General features: G+C 39.8%; 1 protein-coding gene across 4 annotated transcripts in view; it reads right to left on the reverse strand.

The window, feature by feature from the left end:
* The window catches only part of tfeb (transcription factor EB), a 39567-nt gene extending 19538 nt beyond the window's left edge, over positions 1-20029 (reverse strand). For 2 of the 4 annotated variants that reach the window (XM_055222187.1, XM_055222186.1), the window contains exons 1-3: positions 19909-20027; positions 5083-5187; positions 3466-3624 (exon numbers count right to left, since the gene is read on the reverse strand). In XM_055222187.1, coding sequence (XP_055078162.1) covers positions 3466-3624; positions 5083-5187; positions 19909-19950 — 306 coding nt within the window. In that variant the 5' untranslated portion in view covers positions 19951-20027. Of the gene's footprint in view, positions 1-3089; positions 3147-3465; positions 3625-5082; positions 5188-16050; positions 16140-19908 lie in introns of those variants that run through there. The other 2 variants (XM_033967028.2, XM_033967031.2) reach the window with 2 other exon arrangements.
* Positions 20030-21736: the final 1707 nt, after the last annotated feature.

Genomic DNA, 21736 nt, shown 5'->3' on the forward strand with positions numbered 1-21736 from the left:
ATCTATGCATTCTTGTGATTTTAATTTGCTTTTAAAACAGTTTTTTGTCACCATGTCAATGTATATTTTATAACATCTACACACATTTACTTTACTAAAAACTACACCTCCGGCTGCATGATCAGAGAAGACCTCGTCATAAACAGGACTCAGGATGGAACAAGTGCGAATGGAACAAAATCCAATTCCAGGAAACTATTTTATAACACGGTTAAAACTGATACAAGCTCAAAATCTCTCACACCTCACAATCTTTCACAGAAACCTTGATTTGCAACTGAAACTAGCCTTTCTTTGACAAAATGCAAATATGCAATCTCTTATCTAGCAAACGCGCTACAGCGGTTAAGACTGATATGAGTAAACTGTATGAGATGCCAGATGTTGAAAGGTGTTGTGAGTAATGCCTGAGCTGACGTAGCATTCAGGGGGACTCAGGGGGAGAATCTTAACAACATATTAAGGGCATTTGCTATTTTGCCTTTGCTGGTGACAAACGGCTTTGCATTTTACCTTGTGCATTTTCGAGTAATACCATGCAAAATGACGTGAAAGAGATTTTTTTTAAATCTGAGAAACTAGTACACGAGTTTGTTTATGAAGCCGTCAGGGCGTGTGAGCTGGTCTGGTAAATATATTGATGATATGATATTTCTCTGTGTTTTCGGTCTGGTCCCCATTTCCTCAGTTGCGTTTCAAGCAAGATTGTGCAATCAAATCCATTTTTTTCAGTGACACGTATGAAACGAAGCACCTCATTGGTCATTTACAAATAAAATCAAACTTATTTCACCTCAGATTAACAGTTTAGTCTTTCGCTCATTGATTTTGCATCAATTTTTCAGCTGCCTGGACCACGTGTGTCCCTGATTGGCTAATCCACCTGTCAATCACAGCCATTTGAAAACGGGGAGATTCACCAGTGTCCAGACTCACATCTTTGTAAAGTATCGAAGAAGTGTGTATTCTGGATCCCAGGCAACATACGAGCAGACATATCTTGAACAAAATGTGACTACGTACATAAATAAATAGTCCTACAGATATAACGAAACCATGCTCTCTATATTCTGGACCAGACCAACCCTGTCAGAGATCAGTGTCTCTATTTGCGGAGACTGACAGCATAAATAAACTAACATGATTTCACACTCATCCTGCAAATGCAAATAGTCCTCTGTGTAAACATAGTATTTGGGTATCAGAGTCCTGTCAGTGCAGATGAAGGCGACAGAAGAACAATGACAGAGGAATGAGAGGTATTAAAGCCGTGATGGACAGAAGCTACTTATCTGCAACTACAAAGTAAACACACTGGAGGCTACGCTAACAACACATGCACAAGTAAGGAACTAGATTTAATCTGCTGTTACTTAAACAGGTTTATATTTTGCATAAAGATATAAACTAAATGAATAATACAAAAAGTTGTTATTTTGGAGATTTGTAAAGTTAGAATGAGAGAAAATGTGGTATGATAAAAGCTATTACTAAGAATATTGATTTCTTAGAGCAGGGGTGTCCAAACTTTTCTCATTAAGGGCCACATATAAAAACACAGACAAAGCTGAGGGCCGATTGAGGGCCATAGACTGGTCGCCAATACAGTGAATACGTCAAATCTGTGTTATTATTACAAGTTAGACTGAACCACTAGACCTTTATTCATGCTCACATCCTCATTAGGGCACATTAAATATTTGATATGGGCTTGTTAAAGTCAATTTTCAGAAATGTACAGTAAAAAGTACTGTTAAACATAATATGGGCCAATTCACCTGGAAGTTTGAGGACCAAGAAAAATTGGTTTGAGGGCCACATTTAGTCCCCGGGCCACAGTTTGGGCATGCCTGTCTTAGAGGTATGATATGTAGCCTGTGTTCTAAAGGTTTTAAAAAAGGTGTCCCTGTGTCTTAACTTGCATTTTGGGATTAATAAATAAATAAAATTGTAAATCAGCATTGCCATTGGCTCTGTGCACAATCGTCACTTCCTGTTCATTTGTATCTCTATGAGGTTAATATTTCTGACCTAACTTTTACATAATGTTTCTTTACAGTATTTTCAGCAAACACACTTTTGTAGAATGAAACAGGACTGTGTGTTTTTATACAGCAAATGGCAAATCAACTGAACTAAAAATAAAGAATAGCTTGACCAGTTATATCCATGGCCAGAATTTTGAACACTTTCCATAGCGATTAACGATTCAAAACAAAATATAGTATCTTTTCAATGATTCTCAACCACAAATTGGCTGTGGGCACAACAGCGCTCGGCAACCTCACTGTTAGCGTCACCACTTCCTGTCCAATTGTGACACTATGGAGTTTTTGCTAACAATTCAAAATAAAATATAATATCTTTTCAGTGGTCCTCAAAATGGCACCATACAACAAGAAACCAATGAAATGAGCTGACTTAACATTTTGACAGCGTTGTCAGGTTACGAGTGCATGTAAACAAAGTGATGTAACTCTACAGAATTCTGATGACAAGACAGAACGACCTCAGGTAAAAGTAACTGTCCAGATGTTCAGATATCAGGAGCACACGCACAGCCACGGTGACACAGACTTTGGCATGTGTGGAATTACGTCCTCCCTTATCTGCTCCGTCCAAGACATCACTCAAACAACTCAAACATGTCAATTCAAAAGTCTTATCTACTGCACTGCTCGTCCACTTGTCTTCCTCCCCGTGTCTAAGGCCAAAAACGTGTATCCAAAAACGTGTATCCAAAATGTGTATCCAAAACGTGTATAAAAACATGTCTGCAGCTTCTTCAGTCTGTAGACAGTAGAATGCACCGTATGATCATGTACTTATCTAATGGTAAACTCCTGGCAAAGCGAACTACATTTTCTATCCTAAAGTCACCTCAGTCTCCTGGGCTCAGTGTCGGGGTCAGTGTTGGGAAAGGAACTCAGTGCATGTTGTGACAAATCAGCTTGGAGTATTCTTTTGAAGGTCCCGATAGGCCCCGATCAGTTACAGTAAGAGCCATATCAAACTGAAGTGTAGGACTCAAAAAAGAGTGCTAATAGCTGCTGTAGTACTGTAGTGGTAGCAGTAGCAGTAGTAGTTACCTTGAGTACTTCAGCTGGCACTTGCATACTCTGGTAGTGTTGGGAGGTGCTAATGGCTGGTGTAGTAGAAGTAGTAATAATAGTAGCAGCAGTAGTAACAGTTACCTCGAGTACTACAGCTGGCACATTCATACTCTGGCAGTGTTGCGAGGCCCTGATGGCTGGTGTAGTAGTAATAGTAGTAACCTTGAGTACTCCAGCTGACACTTGCATACTCTGGTAGTGTTGGGGGGCACTAATGGCTGGTGTTGTAGTAGTAGTAGTAGCAGCAGCAGTAGTAGTAGTAGTTACCTTTAGTACTTCGGCTGGCACTTGCATACTCTGGTAGTGTTGGGGGGGCACTAATGGCTGGTGTTGTAGTAATAGTAGTAGTTACCTTGAGTACTTCGGCTGGCACTTGCATACTCTGGTAGTGTTGGGGGGTGCTGATGGCGGGGGTGGGCGGAGGAGCTGAGGTTCTGTTCATAAAATGCAGAGCTGCGTTCTGCTGCTGTCGCTCGCGCTGCTCCTCCTGCTGCAGCTGGTCCCGCATCAGCTGAACACAAACAACAAAAAATACTTTAATTGTACTACTATTAACACTACTATAAATACAGCAAGATTCAATAACAGGCAGAGAAATGAAGGTCCGCACTCACACTAGGCCTTTTGAACCGTGCGGAGGATTCTGCACTAACACCTGCACTGTTCTGTTTGTTTACATGTCACGCAGAAGTACTGTCGCTTTAACAGAGAAAATAAGTCCAGTGGCATGAAATATCTCTTAAATAGTGAAGCAGATATGAGTCCTGCTGTGATACGCTCCTCTGTGTGTTAATGGATTTAAAAACAGTATGGGGCAGGAGACCAGAGGATTAAAACCTTTGTGGATTGGAGCTTATTCACTATTTTCCTCTGATGAGTAAAGTTCTTTATCCTTTATTTGTCAAGGATGTATAAATCCATTAATCTTACAAAAGAAAAGATGATTTGTACCAGATTTAGCTACTGCTGCTTTTCCTCTGCAGTCCCTGGGCAGTGAACACACATTAAAATACATATTTCATTACAATTACATTATTAGTTCATCATTAACATTAGTAGTAAAATACAACACAATGTCCCCATGTTCAATACAGTATGTTTCCTACTGTCCAAAACAATATAAAAAATCATTATGTGCAGGTTTTTACAGTGAAACAGAACAGCACAAATGAACTAGACTCTGACACAAGGCTTGTAAACATAAGTTGTGCGTGTGCGTGTACATGGCCCACCTCCTCCGACGTTCGTTTGCACTCACACTGGACATCACACTATAAGGGCTTTCCATGTTCGAACATAGTAAGACTGGGTTAGTGTGAGACATCGAGGAGGTTAAGTGGCTCTGGCTCTGAGCTTGTACATAAAAACACCTGTAGTACTTGAATAAATGTAAGATGGATGAGTGTTGTCATAGTGTGGAACATTTTAGGCAATGAAATGACATCTCCATGGACATTTGTACTGTTCTGTTTCACTGTAAAAACCTGCACATAATGATTTTTTTATATTGTTTTGGACTGTAGGAAACATCATGTATTGGACAAGGGGACATTTTATTGTATTTAACTGCAAATGTTAATAATGAACTGATGGTAATGTAACTTACTAATGTAATTGTAATGAAATGTGTATTTTAATGTGCGTTTACTGCCCAGGGACTGCACATGGAAAGCAGCAGTAGCTAAATCGGGTACAAATCATCTTTTCTTTTGTAAGATTAATGACTTTGTACATGGTCCCTGACAAATAGAAAGAAACAAAGACATAAGGAAGAAATGGAAAAATTTTTTGAACATATTTGTACAGATATCAACTAAGACAGGATATTTTTGTTGTATGTGGAGGAATTGATTATTATTAGTACTTCAAATTTACATCCATTTACGATTTACTAATTGTGTCCATTTTGAATTTGATTGCGATTAATGTTGCAGGCCTAAGCAGAGGGGGTAAAGCCCGGGGGTCTCACCTGCATGCGCAGCCCAATGCGAGAGGCCATGGCTGGGGCCCGGGGCGGCAGGGGAGGGCGAGCCGAGGTCAGAGCACCACCGTCCAGCCCGAGAGATACAAGAGGCTGCAGAGAGGAACATAGAGGAAAAATATTATTAACAAAGAGGAAAAAGGATCTAAGAACATCTGGAACTGAGTAAAGTGACGATGGTGCTATGTGCAAGTTCTGGTTTAGTCCAAGTTTAGTCCTGATTTGTGTCCACGTGTTAAAAACTAACATTTACTACACTCTACAGATGAGGTCAGGGGCGTGTGTTCCTGCATTAAAAATAATAATAGTAATAGTAAAAATAGTAGTAATAATACTAACAGTACATACGTCTTTAAACATGAAAATCCTGAACAATACAAACTTTTAATCAGAATTAGATTTAGAATTTTCCAAAACAGTGCAGCCCAAACACATCTCATTGTCAATAAGTGGTTTTATGTATAGAAATGAATCTTATATTTTGCATATTGTGTCGTCTGTGTCCACCCCATCTTCAGTCATGTGTCTGTCATGTGCTGTTTGAGATGGGGAACACCCTTCACCTGTTTACACTGATCTGGGGAGTCCCTCTGAACACTTCCTCTTTCACTATGACCACGCACTATCTCTTAAATAGGGCTGGGCACCGAAAAACAAAAGGTCCCGAGTTAAAAAACTGACTGCAAAGGTTCAGTAAGTGCTGGTACCGAAAAACACAGTTCATTCAGTGCCAACTTTCGGTTCCTTGGTCGTAAATGTCCAAGTGAATTAGCACAAATCAATGACACAAACAGCTTTAAGTTTAACATAGGTCTATATGTGTCCCAAGCGCTGGTAAAACAGAAGAGATGAAGAAACAACTGCAATTTGTATCCACAGGTGAAGCCAAACAGACATAAACTAAACTACAATGCCCTGGCAAAAGCGTAATTCCCAAGTAAATGCGGTGTAGTAAACTGTGTTGGGAATAAGTAAGTAATTACCAGTAATGAATAATCTAACTAATAACTCTTTCCTCTGCTGTAAGGCCGTTACAGTTACTGTTGTTGATTTACTGTGACTCTCTCGTCTCATTCAGAGGAGCTGCAATGTTTTTCCTTTGTTTTGGGAAGTAAACAAGACCAAAGCGAGGAATTAGAGACAGTGATTGGCTAAAACAGAGATTGACTGTAAAAAATGACCAATCAGAAGCAGCGCCAGCCTAGTACTACGTTTTAAAATATGACATAACATAGTAATAACATTATTCAAGGGTTCAAAAATATTACTGGCCACTAATTTACACAAAAAAAACAACACAGGCACTGAATAAGGAACCGTTCAGGAACCGGTATCGAATAGAAATGTACTGGTATAAAAAAAAAAAAAAAAAAAAAAAATGAAACAGTACCCAGCGTTTCTCTTAAAAAACAAAACTAATCATCTTAAACAGTTTACAGTTCTGTACGTTGTATTTTGTCTTTCAGTAGATGCAAAAGCTCTGTGCTTACATGAAAACACTGCAAGAGGAAATGGAAGTACAAAACTCAACAATCGTTTAACTGGTAAAGTGTTGCAAGAAGCAGTGGGTTCAATTTCCCATAAGACGCCTAAAACAAAGCCACAAAGTTTTAATAGTTAAAAGTATCAATTACATGAGATTTAAACTAACAACATTAACTCTTATTGCTCTTTAAACTAAATTAAACCACTACTTACCTGTTTAAACAATTCAAAAATGTTAGCCTATATATACTACTGCTACTACTGCCACTACTACAGCTGTTACTACTGTCAAATCAAATCAAACTTTATTTATAAAGAGCTTTTCATTCATAGTAACCTAAAGTGATTTTGTGAAAACACAGAGACAACCAGTGTGCTAATTTAATCCATGTATACAAGTTTTACTCATCATTTTTTGCTTTCTAAAAATGGAATATATTTCAAAAACAAGCAAAACTGGATATACTGGTGCCACTAATGCACTTTAATATGGGCATGCAGTGATAAACATTTATAATCACACCTGTTCCTGTTTCTAACGTTTTAATTGGACTTATGCACAATTTTCAGTTTTTTTGTTTTGTATTGTTCTGTATTTTAACAGTTTCGATCATGAAAAAGAGTCTGTGTGCTCTCATTGGGCTGTACAAATAAAGATACACAAAGAAATAAACTACAATTTCAAACTCAAACTCCATACTAAGGAAATAGTATACTCAGTGCTGATGTTTATTTCTTTGGAATCAATTTAAAGAGTCAAAAACACAATAATCATTAACCAGCACAATATCCCATTAATGATTTTCAAACATTTTTAGACAATAGAATGGCATTTTCAACTCAAGTGAGCTCAAGTTCAGTATCAATGCTTTTGTGTGTTGTATTTTGTCTCTGTACTCAAATGAAAGTACTGCAAGAGGAAATTGAAGTACAGTACTTGGCAGTAGTTGTTTAACAGGAAAAGAACTGCAAGAGACGTCTAATTTTGGGATCAACTCACTTCATTATTAAACAATCAATCATGTGACCCTTTTCAGCCAATCAAATCGTGCCATTGGCCTCCTTTATAAACATTGGTCCATGAGGAGAGAGAAAGAGAGATGGAGAGAGAGAAAGTGACATCAAGAAAGAGGGAGAGAGAGGGGACAGAGAGGGTGACAAAGTGAGAAAAAGGGGAGAGAAAAAGAGACAGGGAGGGGAGAGAGGGACGAGAGAGAGGGAACTGAGAGGGTGAGAATGAGAGAAAAAAGACAGGGCAAAAAAGAGGAGAGAAAGAGAGAGGGAGGGGACAGAGAGAGGAGAGAGCGTAAGTGAGAGAAGCAAGGAAATAGGGTGAAAGAGAGAAAAAAGCAGAGAGAAACAGCGAGAGAGAGGGATAAAAGAGACTGAACAGGGAAGGTGAGAATGAGAGAAAAAAGACAAGACAAAAAAAGAGGAGAGTAAGAGAGAAGCAGAGAAAGAGGGCGAAAGAGAGAGAAAAGGGGAGAGAAAGAGAGAGAGGGATGAGAGAGAGGGAACAGAGAGGGTGAGAAAAGAGGGAAAAAGAAAGCGAGAGAGAGGGAGGAGAGAGAGGAGAGAGCATAAAAGAGAGAAGCAGACAAAGAGAGAGAAAGACAGAAAAATGGGGAGAGAAAGAGCGAGAGAGAGAGAGAGAGGGATGAGAGCGTATGAGAGAGAGTTAGAGAGAGAGCGGCAAAGAGCGACAGAGAGAAAAAGGGAGGGAGAGTTAGAGGCAGAGGAGAAGCGTTCTTTGTGTGGGGGGTACAATAAGACATGATGCCCCATTGGACATGCACTGGGAGCTGTTGTACCGGGACACAGCTCAGCTCCACACAGAGAGAAACAGAGAGACAGAAAGAAGGAGAGAGAGAAAGATGGAGGGGGGGAGCAACAGAGAGAAAGAGAGACAAAGGGAAAGAAAAAGAAAGGAAGGAAGAAAAAAGAGACAGTGACAAAGAAAAAGAGGGGAGAGAGTGGCAGAGAGAAAAAGGAAGAAAGGGGAGAGAGTGACAAAGAGGAAGAGAGAGGGAGGGAGAAAGACAAAGAGGGAGAGAGGGCAAGAGAAAGCAAAAGAGAGGGAGGGAGGGATAGAGAGAGAAAGACAAAGAGGAAGAGGGAGAGAGCGGGGGAGAAAGAGAGTCATTTGGAGGGAGGGAGAGAGAGAGAAAGAGTGAGAGAGGGGGGAGAGCGAGTGGCAAAAAGAAGCGGGGGAGACTGACAGAAAGAGCGAGAGTACCAGAGACGGAGGGACAGAGAGAAAGAGGGAGAGAGGGGAGAGAGAGAGAGCGACAGAGAGAAAGAGAGGGAGGGAGAAAAACAAAGAGAAAGAGGGAGATACAGTGCAAAAGAGAGGGGAAGGGAAAGAGAGAGAGACAAAAAGAGAAAAAATGAAAGAGTGAGAATGACAGAGAAAGACAGTGACAGAGAGAAAGAGAGACAGAGTGACAGTGACAGAGAGAGGGAGAGTTAGAGACACTGAGGGCTTTGTGTCTCGGACCCCCCCCCCCAAAGATCTGCACATACAACAGACATTCCAGCATCAGTCCTCATCTGCAACACAACAACTCCACCAGCCATGAGGCCGTCAGTCTAACTGTAGGCTGCAGTCGTTTACTCAGTCAATCGCGTCAATGCGCCTCAGTCGACAAGTCATTTAATAACAATAATAATAGATTTCATTTCAAAACGCCCAAGGACACATCATTTTTTAAACAGACAGTATCATTAAAAAGCCTGAGCTGCAACAAAAATAGAAGAATGAACGGATACGTAACCATAGCAGTTACTTATTCTACCTTCTAGAGCTCAAATCTATCGTATCACATAAAAATGGCAAAAATCTCCTCACTACTGCATAGAAAAAGCCCAACCATATCCAGCCCCAAAGGATGTTGTGTCACCATTCATATACTCAACGATAAAGTCATTCCTCATTCTTTTTTCCTGCATAAATAGTTGTTTTTGCATGAACTCCCCCTGCTGGTGTAGTCTTGTAGGTGCAGTTTGGGTTTTCAGGAGCAGAGGGCCCATATACAGCACCTGGAACCCATCTGTTATTTGGAGGATTTGCCGTGTTGACCTTATTTGGCCCCACCCACTTGAGTAAAATTAAATGCTATTACTTCTTTATGGTCGCACTTCCGGTTAAACGGGAATCCCATTCATTTCAATGGATAATTTGAGAAAAGTTTTGCCGCTAAAATCTGATGTAATGTATGCTAATTTGTGTAAAACAATGTGGAACAATATTTTGTTGGCGTCAATATTTATCCTGTTTACAATTTCTTTGCACTACTGGGACATTTTTGTTATTTTTTTACTTTATAATAAGATTTAAACCATAAAACGTTGAATTAAAAACTTCTATGACTCATTACAGATGCAAACTAACAACTTAAGTGTTTCATTCTGCTGTTTATTTAATGCAGCTCATATATTTTTTTTTAACAATATTGTAGATTTAGAATAGTTTCTGTGGTTTAAATCTGCTCTCGGGTTATTGTGTCAGTGGCATAAATTTGTTTCAATATTATCGTTTATCATCTATATTTACTTTAGCAATATATCGAACTTCAAATTTTTTTCTCGTGGCAGGTGTACGTGCACTAACAAGTCAACACTGCCCTCACTCTCTGGGAGGCTTTAAAACAGCTCTGTAATCTCTATAGAACTTATTTGCTGCAAAAATAATGCAACCCGAATGACCATAGCGGCGCCCAACGGCCACTTCTGGAACAAGGTGAGTATCGTGCAGAAGTGCCTTGTGATGTAATCCCTTTATGTCTGTGTTTTCCATGTACATACGACTGTCAATGCACGCGATCCATGTTTAGAAGCCTCTTAGGTAATATTTGAGAAACCTGTTTTAAGACTCGATCGCTTAAGGAAACATTTTAAAAAAACAACCGTGCTACAAGTCTGTTTCCTTCCTCTAAATAAACACCAGAACATCTGATATATTCACTGTTTTGATTATTAAAATGGATGTATCATCTCCATCGACTCTGGCTTCAATTCACTCTACATTGAAAAACCGTCGCTCCTCCTTGTTATTGTATCGTGAGTCATGTATCTTGTATCATATCAAATCGTTGAGGGACCCTGCGATTCCCCTCCCTAATTTACAAGACTCCAAAAGCAGAGTTTGCCGTTTAAACCCTTGACTATTAAGAAATACTGAGTTCTCGTTTTGTTGCGACACATGTAGGAAGACCCCCCTCTGCTCCGCTGGTGACGTTGTTCCTTGTCACTTACAAAAAGCTCCTCTCTCTATATCCTCTTTCTGTGACTACACTCTGACACACACACTCAAACAGGCCGTGTCCCATTTCTCAAAACTCGCCTCCTCAGCTCCTTGATTCCTCCACTTTTAGCCCCACCCTCAAAGAAATGCTTCATTATGTTAAAACAAGACAAATCAAGGAGGTTATGTGTTCCCTTAGAAACGAGATACCAAATTTCAGTGGGACTTTCCTGGTTAAATAAAATGATAAATCCATTTTCTACATTATAAACTATTTTGAACACTTGATTAAGTTAACGTCTAAAATTACAATTCATGTTTTATTTCTGAGCATAAAAGGAAAAGGAGAGGGCTAAATATAGTTGCAATTGCGTCAAAGTCAGATAGCTGCGTGTGGAAATTTGAGCAGTATTAAATTGTTAATTGCTATGGTAACAGTCCTAATTTGTGTTACTGAAACCCATGAGTAGAGCAGAGTTAGGCTGTTTTCTTCGTGTATCTGCAATAATTAACCCGTTGGAGTAGTAACAAGTGCGTATAGAAGCACATACATATATAGTTTTGTGAGGGTTGTATTGATTTATTTGTATTTGTATTTATTATATTACATCCCTAGAAGTCACAGCTGCCCTGGGGTAGACTGGTGAAAACAAGGCTGCCAATCTCCGACCACCACCAGTAGAATATAGGCAATAACGAAAACAATGCATGTTTGAAACAAAACAGAACTCCAGGTACGTTTTTGATGAGTATACAGCACAACTGAAGGCTGGAAAACCTCAAATTAGCAAATAACAGGCGCTAGTAGACAACCACCGACCAGATGACATCACCAGCCTCACGACATCACTTCCTGTTCCTGCTCGGAGGGTGACACAGTGCTAGCGGACAGGCCCTTCTCTGCAGCGTACCGGAGTGACGTGGGGCCAGCATACAGACGGGTATTGTGCATCGCCGCGGTGATGTCACAAATGTCTTCAAAGACTGCAGTGGGAGGAAGAGGAGGAGGAAGAGAGGAGGAAGAGAGGGCAAAGGTCGCCAGCGGATTGTGACACCGATTAGTCACGAAAAGGCTGCAGTCGAGATGTTTAACTGTACAAAGGGTGAGTATAACTAGATCTTAACCTTTGTGTAGACTGTTTAGGAATCTCTACAGACACGGGAAGAACGTGCAAACCCCAACCTGAAAAGTGCCTCTTGGTCCAATTGAATGTAGGGACCTTCTTGCTGTGGGCACACTTGCTAACTAGTATGCCACCTTACCACTCCCAGGTACTTTACTTAGTAGAATGAAGTACTAATAGTAGAAAACAACTGTATGTTTCACTGCGACTACTACAGCTTCCAATAACGCCATTACTGCATTCTAGTATTACTTCAATCCCACTAGTCCAGTCACCATCACAATTAATTTCTTGCATATCACTCTCACTTGGCATAGGCATTATACCAGATGCCCTTCCATTTGCAACAATAACAGCCCAAGGAGGTTCATCTGGTCTTCCGTTAATTTATTTTAAGTGATTCTTTTCTCAGGCCTTGGTTTAATTTGTTTTCATACCTGACAGTTTGGACTGCGCACTAGCGTATTCCTCAGAGTGGTCACGTGATGTTGTTCAACTTTTTCATAACATTATCCCAGGTGTGTGAGAGTAAAAACACCCCCTCGTCCCGGTTTATCGCCCTGCCTTCATGGGTAGGTCATGATCCTGGTTTTTTTTTTTCGCTATTGTGTCTGTAATTCAGGATTTGAACATTAATAACAGACTTTCCCTGAGGTTACTTCCACTTGCGTTAGTAACAGGTTCGATGGACAGAGTTGCTAAGCACCCACTCCCTGCTAAACCAGAGGTGCGGGCAGGAAGAGGTGTTACCTTCAACAGCTTCGCTCTTTGGTTGCTATGATACTCGTGGTCGGAAATCCTAATATGGAACTCGGCTCCTAATTCAGCCCATAACTGCTCGCCTCGATGAGCTTCATTTGACTGGAACCTGTTTAAATGAGCTGACCTGGACACACCACAACAACATCACGTGACCACTTTGAGGAAGAGCATGAGCGAGCAGTTGAAACTCTCAGGTATGAAAACAGAATCAGTTAAAATAATACAACAATAGTAGTTTATTCTGCCCCGTCTGTGTCGACAATCCAGAGGAACCAGAAGAAATAAGCAGAAGGCCATGACACTTTAGAGATGATATCGTAACAGCATTAGCCGTGCCCGTATTGACTCCTCCAGCGACTGCATTCTCCAGTGAAGCGTAGCTGGCGCCGGGACGGAGAAACACGCTGTTAATTTGTTGCTGTGATTATTTTTAGACGTGACTGAGAGGCCTTTAAACCACCGAGCTAAAAGTGTGAGGAGGTGTGCCAACTGGGGGACAACACAAACAGGACATAGCTGACAACAGAGGAGAGCCTGCTGTGAAGATGGAAGCTAAAGTCGTTTGATTATAGAAGATATATAAGGCTTTATCTTTTTTTTTAGTAGTTAAAATCACATACGTAGATCCTCATTATCATCATTTTTTATGTTTACATTTTGTTCAATATTAGCATTATAAGCAGAACTGGTCTGAAATGACTTATAATAATGTAAACAAGTGCATTAAATGAACAATAGTTTTAAAAGAAAGGTTATAATCACAACAGAACCTGTGCCAGTGCCGAAACCTGGAGATAGAGGACACATATGCAGATTTTCAGGTGAAAGTTCACAACCTCCACTGAGCTGCAAAGGCTACATTAGCAATGAGTCATGGTTATCGGCAGGAGCTGGGGTTTAGTGTGACGATTCAGATCAGAGAGAGGCATTTTAGGTTTAAACTGACTGGACTTCAGCTTTAAAAATGGCAACCCAAATAAAAGAATCGCGTGAGACTCATTCCGCTTTCTGCTTGGAGAATCATCTTAAGAAATTACAACATAAACAACGTGGCCATCATGTCTAATGTTTTAGTAATTAAGACTAAATAAACATTAGAGCTGTGTTTGACCTTGTATCTGGGGAGGCAGACAGTCACGTTTATGGAATTTAAAATGTAAAGCTTACATACGGTTCCTTTAAGTCACAAATAGCAGAATTGATTTTCACAGTTGCATTTCGCTGTATCAAGCAGAAGCGTTTCATGTACAGTGAAAAATGTCATTGGCAACACAACATTTTTTTAACCCTGTGTGTTTGAGCAGGACTGGAATTTTCACACTGAAGTCAGTTCAGAGCAGTGGGCGAGGAAAAGGGGTGTGTGGGAATGGACATTTAGTGTGAGCTGGATCACCTCTACACAGACCTTACCTGTAACTTTGCTTGTAATGTTCTACAGTATAGCATCTCCATAAAGACAAGCAAAGTAATAACATCCCCAAGGAGACCAGCAGGTGCCCAGAAGAGTTACACACATATTTAACTATAATCAAAACTATAACTTACAAAATCATATCCCGATATTTATAATTTCATACTTTCCATAGTCTGCACCCACCAACCTCTGTCTCAGTCACTATGCAGCGGCTTGGCCTTTCTGCAAGATCTTATCGGCTCTGACTAAAATAACTCCCGCTCTCACATCTCGTCTTCTTTTCAGGAACAGCCCGTTCACCACACAATGCAAACATGAGTACACTTACCCATCCAAATTGTCTCATTGTGCATAACTGACATAATCAGCCATTAAATCATTATGGGATTTTCTTACAGCAGAGTTGGTTGTGGGGTAAAGTTAGCCTGTTATGTAATATTGCTGGCATTTCAAGTATGGCTCGTTCCTCTTTGCTCTCACACAAGCAGCTGTATCCTCCTCACACCCAAACGGTTCATGTGGAAATCAGGGAAACCGGAAGACCATAACAAATCATGCGTTTCAACATTTTTCCTAAATAAATGATTTGGCAACTCAAAACAAAACAGTTCTCAACGTAACAATAATCAAACTTAACAACCAAGTTAAAGTGCGAAATTATTTCACATATTTCAAGAACACTCTAAATATGATAATAATAACTGATCTATGCAACTGTCAAACGTGACTAAGATAATACTTGAAAATTCCTTGAGAATTTTGATTTAGTTTAGCAAGTCTTACAGAAAAAGAAGGAAAAATATATAAACAAAAATATTAGGTCACGATCATGACTGTATATATAAATGGACATAGCTAACGTGCTAGTCGCCGCGTTCCAAATAGGAAGTGAGCATGGGTGCACTTCCATCCACTCCAGCTCCAGTTCACTTTCTATTGAAAAACTGTCACTCCTCTCTCTATAACTGCTGCTGTGAGCCTTGTCATTTTGGTCTTAAAATGTTCGTATTAACCTGCTCTACATGATCCTGGTATGTTTCTTTTCACTATTGTGTCTGTAAATCAAGATGAATATGAATATTAATAACAGACAAATCAGGCAACTGTATAAAGAAGTCGACTAAGTGAGTGTGACGTCGCCCATAGCGTTCGGCTCCAGTCAAATGAAGCTCATGGAGGCTAGAGCAGTTATAATGACAAATTTGCAGCTGAGTTCCACATTTGGAATTCTGAGCATGAGTATCATAGCAACCAAAGAGCCAATCCAAAGTGAAGCTGTTGATGGTATTGCCCCTTCCCGCCCGTACCACTGGTTTAGCAGGGAGCAAGCGCTTAGCAACACTGTCAATCAAACTTGTTGCCAACGCTGGCGGGAGCGAACTCGGGGAAAGAAGGCACCTGTTTTGTCTGCGACTAATGTTCATATCTTGATGTACAGACAAAATAGCAAAATAAAAAATATGAACATCATGTAGAGCGGGTTAATACGAACATTTTAAGACCAAAATAACAAGGCTGACGGCAGCAGTCATGGAGGCGATGGAGCCGGAAGTGCACTCATGCTCACTTCCCATTTGGAACGTTGTGGCTAGCAGGTTAGCTATGTCCATTTATATATATACATTCTATGGCTCCCCACTACTGCAAAGAAAACGTACACAAGATAAATTCTGAGACCCAAAAAATTTTGTTCCAGCTTTCAAATATTGACCGATAAGTCTCTATAGTGATTATCAAGACAGGCCTCTGTTCAATTTCCAATGTTCTTATTAAAAACAAATAAAAAGGTTTCAATATTAATTTCATTTTAGTGTAACAGAAATGTGATTTATAGCGGAAAGTGTCCTCCAGCCAACTGTCACAAGCCACAATCCTACAGAGAAATAAATAGAACGATGCGAGCTGTGTGCGTGATAGACGTGTGTTACCTGTGAGAGAATATGACACAAATGGAGCAGAGGGGGCGGAGCCTGAGCTGCTGACTACATCATGGGTCCAGGACGGTCCACTGAAATCACTGGAGAGGAAGAGGAGGAGGAGTATGAGGAAGAGACAAAAACAATATGAAGTTCTTACATTCAAAATGGTTCAAAATTACACTGGCTGGTTAGAGATTTAAGCAAAGGAACTGAAGAGGAAGGTTTTTTTTTTTTTTAAACTTTTCTGAAGATTTGAGCTGTAGCTGTTGAATAAATAACTTCTGTGACACATTCAGTGTTTCATTTACTTATAGCAGCTCATGTTCATTAAAAATACTGTACATATAGATGAGTTTTTTGGGGGAAATTCTGCTTCAGGGTTTTCATGTCAGTGGCATAACAGTTTTTCATATTGTCGTTTATAGTCGATATTTACTCCAGCAATGTATCGCATTTCAAAACAGTTAAAAACAAGATCATAATTTAATCAGCATAAAATTTGCAAAATATAAAGCAATAAAATGACATAGTTTGGGTGAATTTTTTTAAATAGACAGTGATGCAGTTGGATAAAACAATTAAATCGATATGGTATATATTGGGTTCTTTCTATGGCAATATCTGAGAAAAATCAGTGTGCAAATGTGCTTTTTAAGTATCTGTTTCTTAAAAATAGCATCATATCTTCATTATCTTTAGTTTGTAGCACATACCATGCATGCGTTGGGTAGGTGCCATGTTTCTCACTTATATGAAACAGTGCATCAAACAGACAGGTTTCTTCTTATTTAAAACACACTCAAATTTCACAAAAGCCAAAATAAAAAGCCCAATCATCAACCCTCCCCACCATGACACCGTTCCTCTTTTTTTTCGGCCATTTTCATAACGCTGAATGAACTTCCTATGCCGGTAATCCAGGGACATACGGGGGCTGTGATTTGAAGCTAATTTCCAGTAAGAGCAGTTGGACATTGTCCCTGTGAAGATGTATTACTTTGCCTAGAAAGTTCCACAGAAAATTAAACTAGCATTAAACTTATCTATGTCTATGGAGAAAAGCATGTGACAACGCCAGGCCTAGTTACAGGTCAGATCTGTGGAGAGGTGTCACAGTAACTCACAGATAGAATACGTATTTTTTAAGGTATTTTGGAGCAGTAAGAACAGGTATAATGTGTCTGTGTAATCCTTCAGCCGTACAAGTATGATCCATAGTAACAACTGTAACTAAATAGATGCAGGCTGGATGAGATTAATAGTAGAAAATTTCCAACAAGAAAGTTACAAAGTGAACCTTTAAAGTGTTTATAGCCTGGTTAGACCCATATACTGTGCAGATCATATAGACAGAAGACATCATTTTTGGAGAACAACTTGGCACTTGCTTTTTAGTAGTAATGTAGTAGTAATAGTAGTAGTAGTAAACTGAAAGGATTTTGTTTTTGTGAGTGATCGGAGTTTTCTACTTTCTACTCTATATCCAAAAACATGTCAAGAAAAATCTGTATCTCATCACAATTGGTGCAACGTCTCAATATTTATAATAGATGGGGGTGTTTTGCTCCATGACACAACAACAAAGTTCAATGAAAGTACCACCAAGTTAAATGAAATGAAATAGTTCTCCGTTAAAGGTTCAGGCTTGTGTTTATCTGTTTTACATATTTCAGTTCCTGCAACAGAAGCATTACATGATGACATAGTGACGCAGGCTGCTTTACGCTCACGCCCCCTACTGTCTGACACCTTCTGCAGGACTGCATGCCATGTGTGTGATAAAGTATACGCTCCCTTATTACTATTTATCTTGTTTGTGGATCTTGAAAAGGAGCATGAACCGTGACGAGGGAGCCTACATCTTATCACACACATTGGATGCAGTCCTGGGGAAGGTGTCAGACAGTAGGGGACGTAAGCTTCTCCTACTGTCTGGCAAAATCAGGTAATGCAGCCTTACAGCACCATCACTGCACCATCACTGCACCATCACTACACCATCACTACACCATCACTACACCATCACTACACCATCACTACACCATCACTGCACCATCACTGCACCATCACTACACCATCACTGCACCATCACTACACCATCACTACACCATCACTGCACCATCACTACACCATCACTACACCATCACTACACCATCACTACACCATCACTGCACCATCACTGCACCATCACTACACCATCACTACACCATCACTGCACCATCACTGCACCATCACTGCACCATCACTGCACCATCACTGCACCATCACTACACCATCACTACACCATCACTACACCATCACTGCACCATCACTACACCATCACTACACCATCACTACACCATCACTACACCATCACTGCACCATCACTACACCATCACTACACCATCACTGCACCATCACTGCACCATCACTACACCATCACTACACCATCACTGCACCATCACTGCACCATCACTGCACCATCACTGCACCATCACTACACCATCACTGCACCATCACTACACCATCACTGCACCATCACTGCACCATCACTACACCATCACTGCACCATCACTACACCATCACTACACCATCACTGCACCATCACTACACCATCACTACACCATCAATACACCATCACTACACCACTACAGGATGTGAAACATATAAAGGGAGGTAAATAAACGCTCTTGTCTGAGAAAAAAATCGCCAATTCCGACTTAAAATAGTTGTCATTCCTAGCTGAATACACAAGCATTCTCCCATAATTGACAACAGAGATAATGGCGATATAGTATGAATCAGAGGGTTTACTTAAATCAAAATACTCGTGAAATTATGAGATACAATGGCTTGAAAAATCTCATAGTTCTGGGGTAAATTCTATGATATTTTATTAATCCAGTACCAAGATAAGCACTAAACTGTTCTAATTGCTTATTCACTTGACTATATCCTGGTCCAATAAGGCTCATCTGGTTTTCTGATATTTTATTTTAATAGGTTCTTTTTTCAGATCAAGGTTCAGTTTGTTTTCATACCTGACACTTTCGACTGCTCACTAGTGGTCTTACTCAGAGGCAGCACGTGACCACTCTGAGGAACAGCGCTACTCTGAGGAACATATCAAAACAAACTAAACCTTGGTCTGAAACAACAAAAAAAATGATCAGGAATATCACATTATAATGAACCTTCTCACAATGCACAAATATTCATGAGGTCTGACATTCATTAATTTCTCTTCTGATTACAATAGGTTTGTAGAGCGTTTGTCCACTGATCCAAAGGTTGCTGGTTCAAATCTCACTCTTGACATAAACATCTTTTGGTTGAGCGGTCAGATCTACAGACCCACAGGTTGGTGGTGCGATTCCAACTCCCACAGATGAATGCTCTTGTTGTTGTGTCCTTGGGCAAAATGCTTAACCCTCCTCACCCCCAGTGTATGTGTACACTGTTGTATGAATGTGTGTGTGTGAATGGGTTCCTTGATGTAAAGTAACTTGAAGATAGAAAAGTGCTATATAAAACTATAACTGGTAGCAATATTTTTTATTTCTAGCTTCTGTTTTTTGTTTTTGTTTTTTTTTTAAAACAAATTCATACCACAATTATTTAAATATTATTACTATCGCATTTTGTTTTTTTCAATTACTTGTCCAAGTAATTTCCCTCATGGATCAAAACAAATGAAGTCTAAGTCGAGGGTACAGGGATACTGACTCCAAGACTACAACAGGACCAAACCAAGTCTACATGAAGACCAAAACAAATGTGACAGTGTGAAATACAAAAATCATGATTCTTACCAAATAATCCCTACCTATCCCAAGGACAACATGCTGTATCCAAGTGAAATTAAAATCGGCCCGCAGAAATACCCACACGAGTTTGATATCCAGCCAGTATCCGAATGTTCCTCTTCATAAGTTCCTATTCCGGCTTGTATGTTTCTTTCTTGGTGTCAGTGGCTTGCCCTCCCTCTCTCTCTTTTCCTCTCCTCCTCTCTTTCTCTCTCTCTCTCTCTCTCTCTTCCACTAAATTAGCCTGACCACTGCTGCACTTGGCAACATAAGAGAGGTCTGTGTGTCCAGCGAAGACTTTTCTATTTGCCCACAACTTTAAACCCCTCCCTCCGTCCTGCCCCCTGCTCACCACAGACATAAAAGACACAAAATGCTGGGAACAATAATAGAGAAGTGGGGAGTCTGCAGCTAAAAATGTAGACAAGTGCGTTATTTTATGACAAATGATGCTCAAGAAGAGGCTCAAAATAGTTTAACTTAGCCAGTATGACACAGCATGACACAAGTAATGTTCAGTATTTCAGTATTTCAGATAGACCAACATCCACAGACTTAAAAATATAATAAATGTTAAAAATCTGATTGGAAAAATAAACTTTAAGACAACAATTTTCTTTAAAGGTGCACAATGTAACTTTCCAGATGACAATTTGTCTCTATGATGTAACAGCTTTGTCTGGTATTGTATAAAATTATGTATTTTGCACATAAACCAATTAAAAAGGTTTTTATTCTTATGATAAATAACGTGAAAAACATGCATTCTGTGTGTGAGTGTGGTCACCTCTCCACAGACCTGACCTGTAACTTGGCCTTGTGGTGTCACCTGCTTGTCTCCATGGCAATAGGCAGGAAAAATGCATACTTTGGAATAGAGATCAACCGATATAGGTTTTTTCATGGCTGATGCTGATACTAATTATTTGATAAGCTCTGTTGATGTTTTTGGGACGATACGTGGGGACAATTTTCATTATTTCCACCAGATTATGCAATTTAAATTTACTACAAACTCACTCACAACCCCGTTTTTTTTAACCACAAACATGTACGAGCGCTGTAGTCACGTTTTCTGCAGTTATCAATTTGCACTGAACAAAATTTCGGCCTGTGCTGGAGATTTAAGGCCGACAGTCGATGGGCTAAAAAGTGCAAATCTCTCCACTTTGGAACATTCTAGGCAAAGCAATAACATCTCCATGGAAACAAGGAAGTGACAAACCATCCTGTAGAAATGTTATGCACAACTCCTATAAATAATACAGAAATTCCTTGTGAAATATATCTGAGTCACAGTAATAGTGTCAGCAGAATTCCCCTGTACTTCGTCTTCTGAAGTGAATTAGCAGTAATGTACTTCTTTAATCTGCTGCCCACAGTCACACAGCGCACATGTGAGGCATGAGTCATGTCTCCACCAAACGTCTGGTAAAAAGGTGCAAAGGTTAAAACTGATGGGGATCCCAAGGGTGATTCTGCACGCGGTTGAGAAAATGTCCTTCACAAAAATAGAATATATTTCAAAACTGGATACTTTGATGCTACTAATGAATTTAAATAATCTGGTAACAAATATTTAAGCTCACTCTGCTCCTATTTTTATTGATTTAAATGGACTTGAAAAGAAGAATCTGGGTGTTCTCATTGGGCTCTCCCTGTATAAATAAAATAAATAAAAGTAAAATCTGGTATAGATGCATTTGGAAGAGGTTAAATGTATCCTCTGCATTTGACCAAACCTGCAAAATCACTGGGCTGAAACCTGCCTGGAGCAACTGATCTTAGTGCTCTGTTTGAGGGCTGAGCTACTGAGCTTGTTGTAATTTATGGGTGCTTATTCATGTGTAACTTCTTATTCACAATCAAAGCGTACGTACCACGTGGTTAGCATTTAGCCTCACAGCAAG

This window comes from Periophthalmus magnuspinnatus, chromosome 5 (genome assembly GCF_009829125.3).
Source record: "Periophthalmus magnuspinnatus isolate fPerMag1 chromosome 5, fPerMag1.2.pri, whole genome shotgun sequence".
NCBI lineage: Eukaryota > Metazoa > Chordata > Actinopteri > Gobiiformes > Gobiidae > Periophthalmus > Periophthalmus magnuspinnatus.